This window comes from Mobula hypostoma, chromosome 2 (assembly GCF_963921235.1).
Source record: "Mobula hypostoma chromosome 2, sMobHyp1.1, whole genome shotgun sequence".
Lineage (NCBI taxonomy): Eukaryota > Metazoa > Chordata > Chondrichthyes > Myliobatiformes > Myliobatidae > Mobula > Mobula hypostoma.
The window spans coordinates 10540308-10562155 of NC_086098.1; the positions used below are offsets into that span (position 1 = coordinate 10540308).

Sequence of the window (21848 nt, forward strand, 5' to 3'; positions counted from 1 at the left end):
CAATCCCCATTTTGTAGAGTCTAGTTGGTGTCCAATAATATCTGTGTACTATCTTATACTGAATAAATTTCCCTCTCGCTTCCCTAATATGTCTACCCACATTTGATAAAATACTTGACCACTCATTATCTTCAATATCGCTTCCAAGATCCTTCTGCCGTACTGCTTTGAGATTGTTACACGATTCACCCACAGAGTGCTTGAACATTTTATAAAACACTGATGCTTTATAAACTTCCTGTGGTAATGTGAAGTATTCAGTTAAAGACTTACTTTGTGAGTCACCATTCTTAAATATGCTACTAATGCAATGTCTTATTTGTAAATACTTCCAAAAATTCCCTTTATCTACAAAGTTATATTTCCTCTGCAAATCCACATATGACATAAAAATCCCATTCTCATAGAGGTCGCCAACTGTATTTACACCTTTAATCTTCCATTCTTTTCAGTACACCATTCTTTTCCCAATGCATATCTCAGGGTTATTCCAGAGTGAGGAGTATAACTGGTTCAAATGTGACATTCTACAGGCTTTATGAATTGTACTCCACACACCCCTTGAGTGAAATAGTATAGGATTTAGATTAGTCTTGTTTTCCACATATTGTGAGAGGATGTTGAGGGGTGAATGTGGTGCAGCCAGGCTCCGTTCTATAATTACCCAATCTAAATCAACATCAGCCCTGTCCCAATGTTTAGCTAATTTGGTCATTTCAAAGGATAATTTATATGCCCTGACGCCTGGTAGACTGAGCCCACCCATGTCCCTGGATGTACACATCTTACTCATTTTAATTCGGGGCTTCTTCTTATCCCATAGAAAATCACTGATAATTTTGTTGTATTGCTTGTAAATCAAATCTGACATATTTAAAGGAAGCGTCATAGAAAGATAGTTAAACTGAGCTACTATGACCATTTTAACTACATTAACTTTACCCCAGAGTGACAGTCTCAGTGCCCCCACTTATCCAGATTATTTCTTATCCTACTCAATAATGGACCATAATTTAAAGTAATTATTTCATCTAAATTCTGACTGAGTTTGACCCCAAGATACTTCATTCCAACTGGCACCCATCTGAAATTAAACTGAGATACTGAATTTGATTAACACAATTTTGACATTGGCATAGCCTCAGAAGATTTATTGCGGTTGATTTTATAACCAGATACCTCAGAGTATAATTGAATTGTTTTCATTAGTGGAGGTAAGGAATTAGGAGGGTCACTAATCAGTAATAAAATATCGTCAGCATATAGCATCAGCTTATGCTCCTTTCCACCTCCCTTCACCCCGCTAATATTTGGATCTGCTCTAATCATGATTGCCAACGGTTCCAAAAAAATCGTAAATAACACTGGGGAGAGGGGGCAGCCTTGGCATGTACCCCATGATATGTTGAAAAATGGGGATATGATACAGTTTATAATAACTGCAGCCTTAGGGTTTTTATACAAAATTCTAATCCATGATTTAAAGATAGAGGCAAACCCAAAGAATGACAAGGCTGTGGTTAAAAATCTCCACTCAACCCTGTCAAAGGCCTTTTCGGCATCCAGGGAGATGGCAGTAACTGGGACACTACTTGAGGAGTTCAGCCATATTAAGTACAGTAATCTCCTTAAATTGTCAGTTGGGGATCTGCCTTTAATAACATAAGACATAACACATAAGACAAAGGAGCAGAAGTCGGCCATTCGGCCCATTGAGTCTGCTCCGCCATTTTATCATGAGCTGATCCATTATCCCATTTAGTCCCACTCCCCCCCCTTCTCACCATAACCTTTGATGCTTTGGCGACTCAGGTACCTATCAATCTCTGCCTTAAATACACCCAATAACTTGGCCTCCACTGCCGCCCATGGCAACAAATTCCATAGATTCACCACCCTCTGGCTAAAAAAATGTATTCGCATCTCTGTTCTGAATGGGGGCCCTTCAATCCGTAAATCATGCCCTCTCGTACTAGACTCCCCCATCATGGGAAACAACTTTGCCACATCCACTCTGTCCATGCCTTTCAACATTCGAAATGTTTCTATGAGGTCCCCCCTCATTCTTCTAAACTCCAAGGAATACAGTCCAAGAACGGACAAACATTCCTCATATGTTAACCCTCTCATTCCCGGAATCATTCTAGTGAATCTTCTCTGTACTCTCTCCAATGTCAGCACATCCTTTCTTAAATAAGGAGACCTAAACTGCCCACAGTACTCCAAGTGAGGTCTCACCAGCACCTTATAGAGCCTCAACATCACATCCCTGCTCCTATACTCTATTACTCTAGAAATGAATGCCAACATTGCATTCGCCTTCTTCACCACCAACTCAACCTGGAGGTTAACCTTAAGGGTATCCTGCACGAGAACTCCCAAGTAATTAAGCCAACCTGGTCAGTATTAACTATAGATGGCAATACTTTCTCTAATCGCGAAGCCACTATCTTACAGTCCACATCAATGAAGCTTATAGGCCTATAATTGGAAGGATCTATTGCATCCCTGACTTTTTTTGGGATCAACAATATTAATGCTTCATTAAATGTGTTAGGTAAGGATTCCAAATTAAATGCTTCTGAGTAGATTTTTGTTAGAATAGGAGCCAATATGTCCAGAAATTTCTTATAATATTCAACTGGGAAGCCATCCATACCTGGAGATTTCCCCATTTTCATAGCCACAGTAGCCCGTCTGACCTCATCCTCAGTAATTGGGGCATCCAAGGACTCATCTTGTTGTGGGGATAATGTAGGCAATTTTATGTTAGCAGAAAACTGACTCAGCTCCTCCTGGTGATGGTTAAACGGTGATGCATATAAATCTTCATAGAACTATTGAAAGACTTCATTTATTTCTTTAGATGATGACACTAATGTATCCCCTTTCTTAATTACAGGTATAACACTATTTGTATTCTGCTGCTTTAAATATCATGCAAGCAGCTTACCAGCTTTGTCACCACCTTTGTAGAAACTTGTTTTTAATCTAAATAATGCATTTTCTGCTTCTTTGTTGTATATATTATTTAGCTGGAATTTCAAATTGCATAGATCTTTGTATAAGTCATCGGTATATGGTCTTGATAAGACCTTTTACAATCTGGTTATTTCTGCTTCCAGATTTTTTATTTGCTCGGCCCGATACTTTCTTTCTTCCTTTTGGATGCTTGTGCTGTTAATTTTCCTCTTACATACGCCTAGGATGCCTCCCATACCAAGGACAGCTTTACTGCGGTCCCTACGTTCAGTTCAAAAAACAAAGTCAGATCCTCAGCCAACTTATCACTAAAATCCTCATCTTTTAACAGCATAGTATTCATTCGCCATCTACCCCTCCTTCCCCTTTCAGTATTTAAATTAATTTGAATTTCAACTGGTGCATAGCCTGATAATGCTATTGGGCCAATTTTACAGTCTATCACCTGTTCTACAATGGAGTTGGATATTAGAAAAAGATCTATTCTCGAGTAGGATTTATGTCGATGAGAGAAAAATGTATATTCTTTTCCAGATGGATTCACCAATCACCATATATCCACCAGAATGATATCCTCAATAAGTTGATGTAAGGCAGCCCTGTCCCTGGGTACTGGTGATGTCTGAAATTTGCTTTTATCGATAACAGGGTCCATTACTTGGTTAAAGTCTCCTGCTAAAATTATTTTTCCTTCCTTGATACCTAAAATTTCATTCACCTTGTTAAGAAAGTCTGGGTCTTCCGTATTAGGTGCATATAAGTTACAAAGTACTACTTTCACCCCATTAATAAGTACATCTATACAAATTATCCTGCCTTCCTTGTCTTTAAATTCTCCAAGCAATACAAAACTAATTTTTTTTAACTAAAATCATTGTCCCATTTTGTTTGCTATTAAGTGATGAAAATCTGGCCCTCCCAATCTCTTCTAAATTTCAGTGCTTCAACATCTTTAAAATGTGTTTCCTGGACAAATGCAACATAAGTTTGTTTACCTTTTAAGGTATGATAAAATTTTTTTCTTCTTGATTGGATTTCCACACCCATTAATGTTCCATGATATTAAATTAACCATTTTCATGTCCTAAACTTCATACACACATGTGCAAAAATATACATTTACCTGGATGGCTGAGTCTAGAATGCAATAAAATGAAAACTCCAAAAAAAAACCTGTGCTCTATCCCCATGCTCAATTATTACCAACAAACACTGCAAATACTGCGCTCTCAAACAGCAAGTAAACAACCAACATAACCTAAAAACATAGAAATAATATATTTCTGCCAGATCAACTAACAAATAAAAACAAACAGGCAGGATAAGCTCCACAAAGAAACAGAAAAGAAAAAGGCACATGATATGGTCCGCAAAGTGCCGTGCCAGCTAGCAAACCTAGTCCTAATCAGACCACTTTAACCAGCTCCCCACCCACCCTGTTATACCTAAAAAGTTATCTCCACCTATTACTGTAATCATATCCTGTCTCTCAGTCAGTGCCAGCGCTACAGTTTCCCTGAATGAATTTCTCTGCTTCTGCAGCAGTAGTAAAGAACTTGTTTTTTCCTTTCCACGTGAAGTGTACAACTGCTGGATAAGCGAGTGTATACCTCACGTTGACTTTTTGCAGCATTTTCCGAGCCGTAGTAAATGCCCTCCATTTTTCAGCCAGTTCCCTGGACGTATCTGGAAAGAAGGAAACTTTGCATCCCTCCCACTCAACTCCTCTCTTTGCTTTGGCCACTTGCAGCACTTTCTCTCTAGCCGAGGAGCGCAAGAATCATATTAGGACCAGCCTGGGAGGGCGATTCTCGCCCGGCCTAGGAGCCGGGGCCCGATGCGCCCTCTCAATCTCAAGCCCTGCGTTCAGTTCGATGCCAAATCCTTTGGATATGATTCTTTGCACACACTTAATCAGACCGCCCGTTTCCACACCCTCCTTTATACCGATCAGCCTGACGTTTTTGCGTCTGCTCCTGTTCTCAAGCTCCTCGACACGGTTCCACAACAGGTCTAAGGCTTTTTTGATATAGATCGACAGAAAAAGACTTTCGTGTCAAAGTGAAAACAAGTTTCTACAAATCGGTTTAAATTTAATAAAATTATTAAGCACAAAATAATTGATTGCATAAGTATTCACCCCCTTCAACTCACTATTTAGTAGGTGCACCTTTGGCATCAATTACAGCCTTGAGTCTGGGCGGATAGGTCTCTATCACTTTGCACATCCGGACACTGTAGACCCATTCTTTAGAAAACTGCTCAAGCTCTGTCAGATTGCATGGGGATCATAAGTGAACAGCCCTTTTCAAGTCCAGCCACAAATTCTCAATTGGATTGAGGTCTGGACTCCGACTTGGCCACTCCAGGATATTAACTTTGTTGTTTTTAAGCCATTCCTGTGTAGCTTTGGCTTTATACTTGGGGTCATTGTCTTGCTGGAAAACAAAACTTCTCCCAAGTCGTAGTTCTCTTGCAGACTGTATCAGATTCTCCTCCAGGATTTCCCTGTATTTTGCTACATTGATTTTACCCTCTACCTTCACAAGCCTCCAGAACCTGCTGCAGTGAAGCATCTCCACAGCATGATGCAACCTCCACCATGCTTCATGGTAGAGATGGTGCATTTTTGATGATATGCAGTGTTTGGCTTACACCAAACGTAGTGTTTAGTCTGATGGCTAAAAAGACTCAATTTTGGTTTCATTAGACCGTAGAACCTTCTTCCAGCTGACTGCCTTCTGGCAAACTCTAGCTGAGATTTCATGTGAGTTTTTTTTCAACAATGGCTTTCTCTTTGCCAGTCTCCCATAAAGCTGCAACTGGTGAAGCACATGGGCAACAGTTGCTGTTGTGTGTGCAGTCTCTCCCATCTCAGCCACTGAAGCTTGTAACTCCTCCAGAGTTGTCATAGGTCACTTTGTGGCCTCCCTCACTAGTCCCTTTCTTGCACGGTCACTCAGTTTTTGAGGATGACCTCCTCTAGGTAGATTTACAGCTGCATCATAGTTCCATTTCTTGATGATTGATTTAACTCTACCTTTAACTGTGTTTTATATTTGAAATTAATTTAGATCACTTTGAAGAGATTTTTTTTTCATTTTGACATGAATGTCTTTCTCTGTTGATCAATGTCAAAAAAAGCCAGATTAAATCCACTATGATTCAATGTTGTAAAACAATAAAGCATGAAAACCTCCAAGAGGGTGAATACTTTTTATAGGCACTGTATCTGCCTCTACAACCACCCCTGGCAGTGCATTTATCACACCCTCTCTATGTAAAGGACATATCACTGACATCCCATAAGACCATAAGATATAGCAGCAGAATTAGGCCATTTGACCCTTCGAGTCTGCTCCGCCATTTCAACATGGCTATTCCATTTTCCTCTCAGCCCCAGTCTCGTGCCTTCTCCCTGTATCCCTTCATGCTCTGTATACTTTCCTGCAATCACCTTAAAATTATGCTCCTGCATAATATCCACTTCCACCCTGGGAAAAGGTCTTCAGCTATCCACTGGATCTATACCAGATGTCATTTTGTACAGCTCTATCAGGTCACATCTCATTCTCCTTCACTCCAAAGAGAGAAGCCCTAACCCCTCCCAATCCCGAACCCATTCTCACAAGACATGCTCTCCAATCCAGGCTGCCCCTGTGCCCACAGAGAAAGAGAAAAAAACCATAACAAATCATGTAAACAATAGAAGTGATACAACAACAGAATTCTGAACCAAATTATGCAGCGCGCGCGGCCTCTCTGGTGATGAATATCTGTTATCTGTCAAGTAGATGACCATGCACAATTCTGATTTGATGGATTCGGACGTGAGACTGGAAGAAGCACAGGGTGTCAGGTGCTGGTGAATCTGGGAGAGGAGGAGGTGAAGTGAAGAGCTGGGAAGTCAATTGGTGAAGGAGATAAAGGGCTGGAGGAAGGGGAATCCACTTTAGATTTCTAATCGTAATGTTAGGTTGAGCCAAAATTCTCATCAAACTCAATTTTTCATTTGGAAACACTCATTAGAATGGTGTTCAGGAGAATCAGTAATATTTGATAATTAATATACATATCTGTATTCACACGCATCACTACATTGTGTGTGAAATCGTTACCAAAGACATTTCCGGTAACAATGGACAAGATATTGGAATGCATAGATTGTTGTCCATGTCAATACAATCATGATGAATTAATACCCACAAGTGTTAAAGAAGAAAATCTTCAAACGTTAGAAGTGCTTAGGTGACCAAAAATACACGAGCAAAGCTCAAAGGAGACAAGTATGCACTTGTATAAAATGAAGTAATTTATCTTAAGTCAAAAAGTAGGCACAACTAAACTACGATCAGTACTGGGAAATTGGAAACAATTATTGAGGAAGGAAACATGAAAACATTAATAATTGTTGTGGAAACCCACCAGAGATATCTTGATAGTGTTTGAAATGGTTAACTGGGTCTTTTTAAAACCGGGTCTTGTTATGATTCACAGACTTCCAATCTGCGCCTTGTAAGGCATGAAAATGCTTGACACAGGCCTCTCATGGTCTGAGTCGACGTTCCCTCCGCCCCTCCCTTATGAGAAGGGGATTTCTATGTAGTCGCCCAGAAGGCAATATGCTGAAATTGTTTAGGTCTGGTACTACAATATCTGCAGAATTGAAATCCCTTTTAACTCAAAGGCAAAAAGATGTAGAATACCTGTAAGAATATCATGCGGTAAGATAGCGTTGTGGTTCGCGCAATGCTTTACAGTGCCAACAATTGGGGTTCACTTCTGGCCACTGTCTGTAAGTGGTTTGTCTCCCCATGACTGCATAGGTTTCCTCTGGGTGCTCCGGTTTCCTCGCACACTCCAGAGACGTATGGGAGAGGGTTAGTAAGTTGTGGTCATGCGATGTTGGTGCCAGAAGCATAGTGTCACTTGCAGGCTGCCCGTAGCACAGGCTCCGTTGGTCTTTGACACCAACAGCACATTTCACTGCATGTTTCAATGCACATTTGATAAATAAAACTAATCTATATTAAATCTATAAGCAAAATGAAGAATTCAGCCAGATGGGTCTCGTCGTCCATGGCTGGCACCTCATCTAAGGGAAGGAAAACCCTGATCTCAAAGCTCCGCTGCCTTGCGACTGTACCCACTCATGGGGAAGGCTTCAGAAGTAAACCCAAAAGAAAATATCTGGAGCTGGAGCCCCCTAGACAGCCCTAAGTTGAGTTCGACACTGACGGACAACTCTGCAACACCACTGGTGCCAAACTGTATCGGTCTCTGCCGTTCCTTTGGATTTATCAGCTGTGTGGAGAGGGGGAGCTTGCTACGCGGGCAACAGCTTGCTCTCCGTATTGTACCACCCTGGCTTGTGTATCGACTTCAACACAAACAACTGGGGTGCAACATCCATGGTTGACCCTGACCAGTGGAAGGCCTTCGTAGTATGATGAATTACTCACTTTGAAAATACAAAAACAGTAGAGATTGTATATATACACACAGTACATAGACTGTATAAAAGGTTTGCTGAACAACGTATAAAACATGCAGATATGTAGAATGTCTTGAAAAATTCAAAAGATTCAAAATACATTTATTGTCAAAGTCTGTATGCAGCATACAGCCCTGACAGTTGTCTTCCCACAGACAGTCATGGAAAAAAGACACAATACGGAACCCATTCAAAGAAAAAAACATCAACACCACCCCCCATGCGCAAAAAACAAATCGCATAAACGGCAATAGGAAGGAATGAGTGAAATCACAGGAGATAAAACACACAATCAAAGAGTCCATATTCAGCTCAGCTCATGTCCATTATTTGCAGGCCACCCTGGTTCAAAGTCACCCAAAATAGCAACAGAAAAAGGAACAACCAGGAACCACTGCCCAAACCACAAACCACAGACCCACAGCTCTGGTAACATCCTCCGACAGCACTGAGAGAGAGAGAGAGAGAGAGAGATTATTCGAATGCAGAGACCTCCCCTCTGGGGCAGTGAGTGAGCGGGAGAGAGAGGCTGTCACATACAGGCACCTTCCTCTGGCTGCAGCGAGCAAGAGACTGGAAGACGGTGCAGAACACTCACTCGCCCTCCACGCTCTCCTCAATGTTTCAATCTTCCCCAATGCCTTGATCAGCGACATTGGCTAGAAATGCAGTCAATCATGGGCTCACGGCCCACCTCCAAGCTTCTTGGCCTCAAGGCCTCTCACTTCCTGGAGCCTTCTTGGAGACAGTAAAGCGCCAGATCATTCAATCACACCATCAAACAGTAGATCGCAGTCGCCAACAGTGCCAGAACCACACTTAAAAGAAGAAGAAGACGTAAAAGAAGTGAAAGAAACAGTCTTGTCAGCCTTTTGGAGAATGGACCTCGTAGCAGGAGGTGAAGAGAGTGGGATGAGCAAGACACATACACTCGAGCAGTTCACCATTACTTCATGATCCCTCGTACCCTTGCAAGTATTTGCAGTTTAAACATAATTGTTAAAATATTTAGGCAAAATCAGTAACAATGACGATGTGAATCGTACACAGCTTTTCATGGTCTTTATTCAAAAGGCGCCGCAGGGAAAGCAGCTCAAGTTATGTTTTAATAAATTTTTTGGTCTTGGAGCGACATGAATGTTTCTCCACAGAAAGAATCTTTGGCCCGACTGCAACTGTCAGTGGGTTGTGAATAAATGAAGCTCCTTTGAGAAAATTACCAACGTATGTTTGATAGTTTTTGTAGCTGGCTCTGAGTGCTAACATTCAAACGATGCCTCGGTGCAATGCAACGGGAAGGGCAGTTCTGCACCATACTCACCAATATTACCCTTCTCCCCTTTTTCTCCTTTTCTTCCCCTTTCACCTCTGCGACCTTTATAAGACAAATGACAACATGTACAAAATTACTAAAATTGTAAGCTGAGTTTGAATTTCTGTTTCTGATGGTATAAGCTAAATTCGAGAAATGCTAATGAGAATAGAATGTTTTAATAATTACCAAAATCATGTATATACAGTATTGTGCAAAAATCTTAAGCGCATATATATATATATATATATATATATATATAGTTAGGGTGCCTCAGATTTTTGCACAGTACGGTATTTGTCAACATAGAGCAGAGAGCGAGTTTGTAAATCTGGCAGGAGCAAAGGATGTTGGGAATGACAAGGATGGAGCGCCAGTGGAGGGGTGTGGGACTGGTGGCAGAGAAAAAGAGCCAGGGGTGGGGGTGGTATGGGTGCAGGTACACCCAGCCCTGAGAGACCAGGCAAATTAATTTGATCCTAAACAATTGGTTTATTAATCATTACAGAATGTCTATTTGGTGCTTCCTGTTCCCTCCCCTCTCCCTTCCCCTTTTCCCAACCCTGATTCCCTTCTCCCTGTCCCCTTCCCACTCTCAGTCCACAATAGAGACCTATATCAGAATCAGGTTTATCATCACTCACATATGTTATGGAATTTATTTTCTTTTGTGGCAGCAGTACAGTGCAATACATAAAATTACAACAGTACGTTGCAAGAGTCTTGGACTCCCTAGCTATACGTATGTGCCAAAGACTTTGGCACACTACAGTTTTCTTCTTGGGTTCTATATTTATATAATTATTATTTATATAATTATTATAGTTTTCTTTTGTGTTTGTGCAGTGTGTTGTCGTTTGAGCATCATTTGTCTGTGCTGTTGGCTGCCGCCTCTCACTGATTCTATTGTGTTTCTTGGATTTTCTGTGAATGCCCACAAGAAAATGAATCTCAGGGTTCATTTTGGCAGCATATATGTTCTTTGATAATAGATGTACTTTGACCTTTGAAGCAGGAGATCAGAAAGTCAAAACTTCAGCAGCCAGCTGCACAGTCAGTGAAAAATGAAACATCAGGGATTTCATGAGAGTTGCACGATTTTAGATCTAGATCTTCGATATTTCTGAACTACTGACCCCAAAGCACAAATGAAAATCCAAAACTTCGTTGTCATGAAATTTATATTTGATTTGCTTAGTTTTTTTAGTTAATGAATGGTTTTAATTAAAAGCAGGAAGAGTATGTAGTCACTCACAGAGTCGTACTTTCAGCACCAGCTCGTGATCTGCATTGCCGACTAACTTGCAGAGGCATAGAGTCATAGAGGATGGAAGCTGATCTTCGGCCCAACTGGTCGCTGCTAGTCCCAGTGCCCATGTTCAGCCCTTAACCCTCCAAGCCCATCTTAACGTTCCCTTGAATATATTTTACAGCTGCATGAACCAACCATTGCTCTGAGCGGGAAAATTTACACGGCCTGAAGACTATGCGGCACTTCAAATGTATTTTTTTTGTAATATGCGTATTACATTGTTGGCATTCAGCGGGCTAGCTGTTTATTAACAACAAGCTATTGACTTCCTTTCTGTGTTAATTGTTACAATTTGTAACAGTGTTGCAACTTGAATCACTGACAATCTATACTGTAATATACTATAATTGTGAAATACCCTGTAATTAATTAAGTAATCAATGCACTCATCATTTACTTGGAAGCATTTTAGAGCTTCAACATATTACAGTATTTGACAGACTGCTCACGGCTGTGTATGGAAACACTAATGCCCCTGAACAGAAAATCCTACCAAGGTAGTAGATTCAGCTCAGTCCATTGCACTTAAAGCCCTCCTGACCATTGATAACATCTGCATGAAACACTGTCATAGGCAAGCAACATCCACCATCATTAGAGACCCTCACCACTCAGGTTATGCTCATCCTCACTGCTGCCGCCAGGAAGAAGGTACAGGGGCCTCAAGACTCACAACACCAGGTTCAAGAACAATTACTACCCCTCAACCATCAGGTTCTTGAACAAAAGAGGATAACTACACTCACTTGCCCCATCATTGAAATGTTCCTACAACCAACGGTCTCACTTTAAGGATTCTTTATCTTATGTTCTTATTATTTATTGCTATTTATTTATATTTGCATTTGCACAGCTTGTTGTCTTCTGTTCTCTGGCTGATGTTTCATTGATCCTGTTATAGTTATTATTCTATAGATTTGCTGAGTATGCCCACAGGAAAAAGAATCTCAGGGTTGTATGTGGTGACATATGTATGTACTCTGATAATAAAATTTACTTTGAATTTTCCAAAACAATGAGAGGTCACACATACAAAATAAGGGGAGAGAGATTTCAAAGAGATCTGAGGGGTAACTTCTTTACACAGAGGGTGATGGGTACCTAGAATAAACTGCCAAAGAATGTAGTCAAGTTGAGTTCAATTACAATATTTACAATCTTTTTTCAAAGTTCAAAGTAAGTTTATTATCAGAGTACATGTACGTCACCATATATAACCCTGAGATTCTATCTGATGGCAGCAGGGCGGAAAGAGCATGGGCTGGGTGGTGGGGATCTCTGATGCCTTCCTACAACAGTGTTTCATACAGATGTGTCCATCTGTTGGGACGGCTCTGCCCGTGATGTACTGGGCGGAATCCACTACCTTTTGTAGGATTTTCTGCTCAAGGTGTTTCCATAACAGGCTGTGATGCAGCCAGTCAATGTACTCTCCACTACACTTTGACAAAGAAGCGTGTCAGAGTTTTTGATGTCATTCCAAATCTCATTATTAAAGAAATATTAAAGAAGATGGCGGCACAATGCAGCGCCCGCGGCCGTTCCGAATGATATCGTATCTGTGAAGTAGGATGCCGTGCACAATCCTGATTTGGTGGAGACAGACATGAGAAGCACAGAGGGACATCTGGAGAAACTTCTGAAATGCCCGCTTCGCTGCCGCTGCTACTGTGAGATTGAGAATCTCTGGAGGGGAAGGCCCCAAATCCTTGGCTTTGCCAATTGCCTGTTGCCGGGGCCGGGGTCAAAATGCTTGGCAGAGATGGTGCTCGGTGCATCGGTGTCGGAGAGCTGATCGGAGGCTCGGAGTTTTCAGATGAACTCGGAGTCAGACTGTGGTCGGATGCTTCCGGGATGCTGCATCGGCAAGTTTGCGGCGCTGGAGGTTTACCGTCTGCGTGAGATGATGGGACTTTTGACAGACTCTGTGACTTTACCGTGCCCATGGCCTGTTCTTATCAAATTACGGTATTGTTTTGCACTGTTGTAACTATATGTTATAATTATGTGGTTTTTGTCAATTTTTCAGTCTTGGTTTGTCATGTGCTTCTGTGATATTATTCTGGAAAAACATTGTATCATTTCCTAATGCATGCATTACTAAATGACGATAAAAGAGGACTGCGTGTCCTCGTAACCTAATAATCTAATCTAACATTTGAATTGGGGAGGGAGAGCTTTGAGGAATTTAGGCTGAATGTGAGATTAATGGGGAGGATGCAGTGGTCAGAAGCGACAGGTTGGGCTGAAAGGCTTGTTTCCAAGCTGGATAACTCTGACCCTGTAACTGGTTCAGCAATGCAGGTCCTGAGCTCAAAGCTGAAAGGTCAAAGTAAATTTATTATCAAAGAACAGTACATATATGTCAGCGTATACTACACTGTTGGGTGGCAGTGTGAAGATATGTCTCTACCAGAGGAGGTGTAAGGCACTCCTTCCCTCCACTAGCCTACAGGTCACCCTGGGGCAATTTGTAGCACTTGCTTAGCCCCCCTGCACCACTCCCACGCCCCGATCAGGGTCATGTGAAACCATGGAAGCAGGTGGCGAATGGTCGTATGAGCAGCTGGTGCATATCACAAGTCCTGGTTCTGCGACTACTGATGCCAGGCTGACAATCTCTGAGGAGTATTGCTAATGGCTGGGATCACCCGTCTTGTAAAGACACTGCCCAGAAGAAGGTAATAGCAAATCACTTCTGTAGAACAATTAGCCAAGAACAATCATGGAAAGTCCATGATCGTCCATGTCATATGACATGGCACGTAGTGATCAACTGATACCACAATGAGATTCATTTTCTTGCAGGCATTCACAGTAGAACAGAGAAATAGAAATATAGAAAATGTTTAATACAATATGAAAATGAAAATACGATAGAATCAATGAAAAACTGCACACACACCAAGCTGGTGTTGTAAATACAACACTGTTCTCCTTTATAGTGAGCACAGAATTCCGTCTGCTTTTAATTAAAACTACTTGTTAGTAAAACTGAGCAGATCAAATTTAATTTTTAATGATAATAAAGTTTTGGATTTTCACTTGTAGGTTGGGAATCAGGCTCTGTCACGTGATCCATTTGTGAAACGTGCATGATCTTGACACCAAAAATCTTTTGGAATTCTTTGAAAGGCAACCAAATAATTTCAAGTTACCTGGATTTTCAAAAGGAATTTAAGAAAATGGTATTTTAGGAGGGAATGCTGAAGTTTAGGGATTAAATCAGAAATCTTCTTCTTAACGGGTTTACAGGAGGTTGTGACCAGTAGAAGTTGCTATGTACGACTAGGAAAATGTAACAGGTTCCATTGGAATTCCATTGGGATCTGTTCTTTGAAACTTGTAGTGTAGGGAATTTAGACAGTTGTGAATCAACGAATTGAGGGAGAGTACTCAGAGTGAATTATGTAAATTAATTGGACATTTGTTGATTAAGAGTTGGTTACTTTGTAGGTAATTAATAGAAGGAAATCTATTACTTTAGGAAGCCACAAATAGTAGAAAATACAGATGGTGTCTGATAAGAATAAAGGTGTACAATGGGGCAGTTGTGTAGTATGTTGTGCATACGTATGTGATTATTATATCTTAAAATAGCGTTCGTTTGTCTGTGTGTGTACGAATGTGTCCGTGTGTGTGTGTGTGTGTGTGCGTCTGTGTGTGTGTGTGTGTGTGTGTATGTGTGCGTCTGTGCGTCTGTGTGTGTGTGTGTGTGTGTGTATGTGTGCGTCTGTGCGTCTGTGTGTGTGTGTGTGTGTGTATGTGTGCGTCTGTGCGTCTGTGTATGTGTGCGTCTGTGTGTGTGTGCGTCTGTGTGTGTGTGTGTGTGTGTGTATGTGTGCGTCTGTGTGTGTGTGTGTGTGTGTCTGTGTATGTGTGCGTCTGTGTGTGTGTGCGTCTGTGTGCGTGTGTGTGTGTGTGTGTCTGTGTATGTGTGCGTCTGTGTGTGTGCCTCTGTGTGTGCGTGTCTGTGTGTGTGTGTGTGTGTGTGCGTGTGTGTGTGTGTGTGTCTGTGTCTGTGTATGTGTGCGTCTGTGTGTGTGTGTGTGTGTGTGTGTGTGTTGTGTGTGTGTGTGTGTGTGTGTGTGTGTGTGTGTGAAATACCAATGATTTGAGAATCTTTGGCAAGATGGAAGAAATGTTTGAGCTTATTTCTACTGGAGAAAAGAAATTTAGAAGAATCTATAAATCTTCAAAATAACAGAAATGTATAAATGAATTGCCAAAATGCCAAACTATTAAAAATACAAGAATGGTGTCCAAAACAAAATAAGGAAAATTCCTTAACCCTTGAGAAAGTTTACATACAATTAAAAAAACATGCTTTCTCAGCAGGGGACTGGGAACATTGAATCATCTCCAAAGCAGACAAATGAGTCTGAGGTAGAAGATGACATTTGTTGAAGAGATGTTTGATGTTTCCTTTCAAGGGAAATGCATTTATTTCCTTGGTGTAAGTTATCAATATATGACCATAAGACCATAACACCATAAGATATAGGAGCAGAATTAGGCCATTTAGCCCATCACGTCTGCTCCACCATTTCGTCATGGCTGATCCAATTTTCCTCTCAGCCCCAATCTCCTGCCTTCTCCCCATATCCCTTTATGTCCAGACTAATCAAGAATCTATCAACCTCTGTCTTAAATATACATAAAGTCTTGGCCTCCACAGCTGTCTGTGGCAAAGAATTCCACAGATTCGCCACTCTCTGGCTAAACAAATTCCTTCTCATCTCCGTTCTAAACGGACACCCCTCTATGCTGAGGCTGTGCCCTCTGGTCTTATACACTCCCAGCATAGGAAACATCCTCTCCACATCCACTCTATCAAGACCTTTCACTACTAGATAGGTTTCAATGAGGTCACCCCTCATTCTTCTGAATTCCAGTCAATACAGGTCCAGAGCAATCAAACGCTCTTCATATGACAAGCCATTCCATCCTGGAATCATTTTTGTGAACCTCCTCGAACCCTCTCCAGTTTCAGCATATTCTTTCTAAGATAAGGTGCCCAAAACTGCTCACAATATTCCAAGTGAGGCCTCACCAATCACTTTATAAAGTCTCAAAATTACATTCTTGCTTTAAAAGTCTAGTCTTCATGAAATGAAGCTAACATTGTATTTGCCTTTCTCACCATAGCCTCAACCTGAAAATTAACCTTTAGGAAATCCTGCACAATGACTCCTAAGTCCCTTTGCACCTCATATTTTTGCATTTTTTCTCCAATTAGAAAATAGTCAACCCTTTTATTTCTTCTACCAAAGTGCACGACCATACACTTCCCAACACTGTATTCCATGTGCCATTTCTTTGCCCATTCTCCTAATCTGTCCAAGTTCTTCTGTAGTCTCTTTAGAAAACCTACAGCACAGTACAGGCCCTTCGGCCCACAACCTATGCAGAATGCCACAAAAATATCCTCTGAACGTTTGCCTCATTTCTGCCGTACTTTTCACTGAGAACATCTGTTCCCACTTTATGCTTCCAAGTTCCTGCCTGATAGCTTCATATTTCCCCTTACTCCAATTAAACGCTTTCCCAGCTTGTCTGTTCCTATCCCTCTGCAACGCTATGGTAAAGGAGATAGAATTGTGCTCACTATCTCTAAAATGCTCTCCCACTGAGAGACCTGACACCTGACCAGGTTCATTTCCCAATACAAGATCAAGTACAGCCTCTCCTCTTGTAGGCTTATCTCCATATTGTGTGAGGAAACCTTCCTGAACACACCTAACAAACTCCACCCCATCTAAACCCGTTGCTGTAGGGAGGTACCAATCAATATTCCAGAAATTAAAATCTCCCACCATAATGACGCTGTTATTATTATACCTTTCCAGAATCTGTGTCCCTATCTGCACCTCTATATCCCTGTTACTATTGAGAGATCTATAAAGAACACCCAGTAAAGTTATTGACCCCTTGCTGTTCCTAACTTCCACCCACAGAAACTCAGTGGACAATCCCTCTATGACTTGGTACATGGAGCTTTGAAAAATAGTGGGCTATGAGTAACCCTAGGTAATTAATAAAGGAAGTTCTTGTTCAGCACAGCATTGTGGGCTGAAGGGCCTGTATTGTGCTGTAGGTTTTCTATGTTTTCTCTGTTGTCTATGAATTCCTCCTTTTCTGCGGCCATGACACTATCTCTGATCAACAGTGCCATGGTCCCACCTCCTTTGTGCCCTCCCTGTCCTTTCTGAAACATCTAAAGCCTGGCACTCTAAGTGACCATTTCTGCCCTTCATCCTCTCTACTTCCTCAAACCTCCATTTCCCTCCATCTATCTTCATAACGGCTGCAAACTTTGCAACCAAGCCATAATTCCATCAACCAAATCATTAACATAACACAAAAAGAATCGGTCCCAACATAGACCCCTGTGGAACACCACTAGTCACTGGCAGCCAGTCAGAAAAGGCTCCCTTTATTCACACTCTTTGCTTCCTGCTAATCAGCCACTGCTTTATCCATGCTATAATTTTTCCTGTATTTCTAAGGGCTTATAGCTTGTTAAGATCCTTTCAAAGGCCTTCTGAAAATCCATGTACGCAACATCATCTGATTCTCCTTTGTCTACCCTACTTGTTACTTCAAATAATTCCAACAGATTTGTTAGGGAAGATTTTCCTTTGAGGAAACCATGCTGACTATGGCCTATTTTATCATGTGTCTCCAAGTACCCTGAGACCTCATCCTTAATAATTGGCTCCATCATCTTCCTAACCACTGAGGTCAGGCTAACTGGCCTAGTTTCCTTTCTTCTGCTTCTCTCCCTTCTTGAAGAGTAGAGTGACATTTGCAATTTTTCAGTCTTCCGGAACCATTCCAGAATCTAGTGATTCTTGAAAGATCATTACTAATATGGTGGGTGATGAGAAGGGAAATAAGATTGATAATAACTTAATTATGCTTACACAATGAGCACATTGTGACACGTTCCCTCATTCTTTCATTTCATGTAATAGAGATCAAAGAGGCCCCTAGCCCAACTCACCCATACTGACTGTGGTGCATTTCTAGGCTAATCCCATTGACTCCCACCCTATCCAAGTCCCTGTCCAAAAGCTGTTCAAACATTGTAACTGCATCTCCCACTTCCTCTGGCAGCTTGTTCCATATAACCAGCACCTCACCAGAGACCCACGTCTTCTAGTTTCAGATGCTGCCCACGCTAGGTTAAGGAAAAACTCAGACTGTCTATCAACACAACAGATTCTGCAAATGCTGGGAATGTTCAGCAACACACACGAAATGCTGAAGCAGGTCAGGCAGAATCTATGGAGGGGAATAAACAGTTGACATTTCAGGCTGAGACCCTTCATCGGGACTGGGAAGGAAGGGGCAAGAGGGAAGAATAAGAAGGTGGGAGGAGGGGCAGGAGTACTAGCTGGCAGGTGATAGGTGAGACCAGGCGAAGGGGAAGGAAGGGTGGGGAAAATGAAGTAAGAAGCTGGCAGATGATAAGTGGAAGTGGTGAAGGGCTGACACATAAAGGACTCAAACTATTTATGCCTGACTCTAGTTAGCATCTTCTTAGAAGGGCAGCTGAAAATAAAATTACGTCCTTTATCATCATTTTTGGAGAGTTGCAATTCCCTGATAAAAATGAATTAGGCCATTAATGTGATAAGGCTTGAATAATAATGGCAGGATAACGGTGAAACAATAACTTACCCCATGATCCTTTTTGTCCCTTGACAGAAAACCCGGGTGGGCCACGTTCTCCAGGATCTCCTTTGAGGCCGGGTAATCCAGGCATTCCTGGACTACCAGGTATCCCTAAAAACAAAAACAAAATGCCATTGGATGAGTAATATCTACCTGTTGCATTCCTTGCAATAAATTAAAATCACAAAAGGCACCCTCTCCCTTCCCCTTTTGCCAACCATGATTCCTCTCTCCCTGCCCTCTTCCCACTCTCAGTCCACAATACAGACCCATATCAGAATCAGGTGTACCACACACATAAAGTGACTCAAATTTTGAATGCTGCAACAAAAAAAATGTAAACACCAAGTGTTAAATACACTTCCTTGAAATCAGTACTGTGCAAAAGACTTTGGCATATATATATTGCTTGGCTGCATTGTGTCAACATGGAGCAGAGAGCGATTTTGTAAAGCTAGTAGGAGCAAAAGGTGCTGGGAATGGCGAGGTTGGAGTGCTGCAGGAAGGGTGTGGGACAGGTGGCAGAGACGGACTGCCAGGGTCGGTGGTGGTAGAGCACAAGCAGATATATCCAGCTTTGAGACAACAGGCAAGTTCACTTTTTTTCTGAACAATTGGTTTATTGTTCATTACAGAATGTCTCTCTGGTGCTTCCCACTCCCTCCCCTCTCTCTTCCCATTTCTCCAACCTCTCCCTACCCCCTTCCCACTGTCAATTGAAAATAGAGACCCATATCAGAATCAGATTTATCAAAACTCATGTATGTTATGCAATTTGGTTTATTTTGTGGCAGCAGTACAGTGAGAATAAGACTTTGCACAGTCCTGTACATCTTTGAGATTAAACATTTAGTGAGGAACATTCAGATAGCAGCTAGTGTAGCACTGTTATAGCACCAGAGATGAGGGTGCAATTCCACTGTTGTCCATAGGGATTTCCTCTGGGTGCTCCAGATTCCAAAGACATACAATTTAATTGGTTAATTGGTCACCTGGGTGTAATTGGGTGACATGGGCTCATTGGATCGTAAAGGCTTGTTACTGTGCTGTATCTCAAAATAAAATAAAAATCTGTAAATAAAACACTATGTTAAAAATCTGTTAATAAAACCCTATGTTTAACTCACCATCAGCCCCGGGAAATCCAGTTAGTCCAACTGCCCCCTGTAATCCTTGATCGCCTTTATCACCTTTTGGCCCAGGAGGTCCTGAAAGAATAATTGAATACTTAGCAAACTGATTGAAATGTAATGGTTTGACCAATGATGGCAATTTCATTTCATAAGTGATATTTTATTCCAAAGAGCACTGTTCTTAGACTTTATTGCATTCACAGTATCTACATGTACTCGTTGGAATTTAGAAGATTGAGGGGGGATCTGATTGAAACGTATAAGATCCTAAAGGGATTGGACAGGCTAGATGCAGGAAGATTGTTCCCGATGTTGGGGAAGTCCAGAACGAGGGGTCACAGTTTGAGGATAGAGGGGAAGCCTTTTAGGACCGAGATTAGGAAAAACTTCTTCACACAGAGAGTGGTGAATCTGTGGAATTCTCTGCCACAGGAAACTGTTGAGGCCAGTTCATTGGCTATATTTAAGAGGGAGTTAGATATGGCCCTTGTGGCTACGGGGGTCAGGGGGTATGGAGGGAAGGCTGGGGCGGGGTTCTGAGTTGGATGATCAGCCATGATCATAATAAATGGCGGTGCAGGCTCGAAGGGCCGAATGGCCTACTCCTGCACCTATTTTCTATGTTTCTATATTTCTATGTATCTATATATGCAGTACAGTAAATTCATGCTGGCCTTCATAACAAGGGGAATTGAGTATAAGAGCAAAGAGGTCCTTCTGCAGTTGTACAGGGCCCTGGTGAGACCACACCTGGAGTACTGTGTGCAGATTCGGTCTCCAAATTTGAGGAAGGACATTCTTGCTATTGAGGGAGTGCAGCGTAGGTTCACAAGGTTAATTCCCGGGATGGCGGGACTGTCACATATCGACAGATTGGAGCGACTGGGCTTGTATACACTGGAATTTAGAAGGATGAGAGGGGATCTGATTGAAACATATAAGATTATTAAGGGATTGGACACGCTGGAGGCAGGAAGCATGTTCCCGCTGATGGGTGAGTCCAGAACCAGAGGCCACAGTTTAAGAATTAGGGGTAGGCCATTTAGAGCGGAGTTGAGGAAAAACTTTTTCACCCAGAGAGTGGTGGATATATGGAATGCTCTGCCCCAGAAGGCTGTGGAGGCCAAGTCTCTGGATGCTTTCAAGAAAGAGATGGATAGAGCACTTAAAGATAGCAGAATCAAAGGTTATGGGGATAAGGCAGGAACTGGATATTGATTGTGGATGATCAGCCATGATCACAGTGAATGGCGGTGCTGGCTCGAAGGGCCGAATGACCTACTCCTGCATCTATTGTCTATTGTCTATAATGTCATAAAAGTTGAGATTGCCCTTAAAGTTTGCAAATCTCCACATGGTGTCAGCATTCACTGAGTTGTCATGGAAACATTTGCATCAATGTTAACTTAAGAACAAAAGATTGTGAAATTGTGACGTTGATTTGATAGTATTTAACATTCTGTCCAAGAAGAGAATGTAGCGTAGTAGTTAGCGCAGTGCTATTACAGCTCGGGGCGTTGTAGAGTTCAGAGTTCAACTCTGGCACCATCTGTCAGGGGTTAGTACATCCTCCCTGTGACCGTGTGGGTTTCCTCTGGGTGCTCCGGTTTCCTCCCATAGCAGTTAGTAGTTTAATTGGTCATTGTAAATTGTCCTGTGATTTTTTTTTTAGGCATTCATTAGTCTCGTGAGACCATGGATTTGTGCCTTGTAAGGTTTCCAGGGCACAGGCCTGGGCAAGGTTGTATGGAAGACTGGCAGTTGCCCATGCTGCAAGTCTCCCCTCTCCATGCCACCGATGTTGTCCAAGGGAAGGGTATTAGGACCCATACAGCTTGGCACCGGTGTCGTCGCAGAGCAATGTGTGGTTAAGTGCCTTGCTCAAGGACACAACACGCTGCCTCAGCTGAGGCTCGAACTAGCGACCTTCAGATC

At 41.9% G+C, this 21848-nt stretch overlaps 1 protein-coding gene across 5 annotated transcripts in view; it reads right to left on the bottom strand.

The window, feature by feature from the left end:
• scara5 (scavenger receptor class A, member 5 (putative)) overlaps nt 1–21848 on the bottom strand; it is a 193072-nt gene that overhangs the window by 53244 nt on the left and 117980 nt on the right. For all 5 annotated transcript variants that reach the window (XM_063070132.1, XM_063070141.1, XM_063070117.1 and 2 more), the window contains exons 5-7: nt 19908–19988; nt 18787–18891; nt 9798–9851 (exon numbers count right to left, since the gene is read on the bottom strand). In XM_063070132.1, the coding sequence (XP_062926202.1) occupies nt 9798–9851; nt 18787–18891; nt 19908–19988 (240 nt within the window). The remainder of the gene's footprint in view (nt 1–9797; nt 9852–18786; nt 18892–19907; nt 19989–21848) is intronic.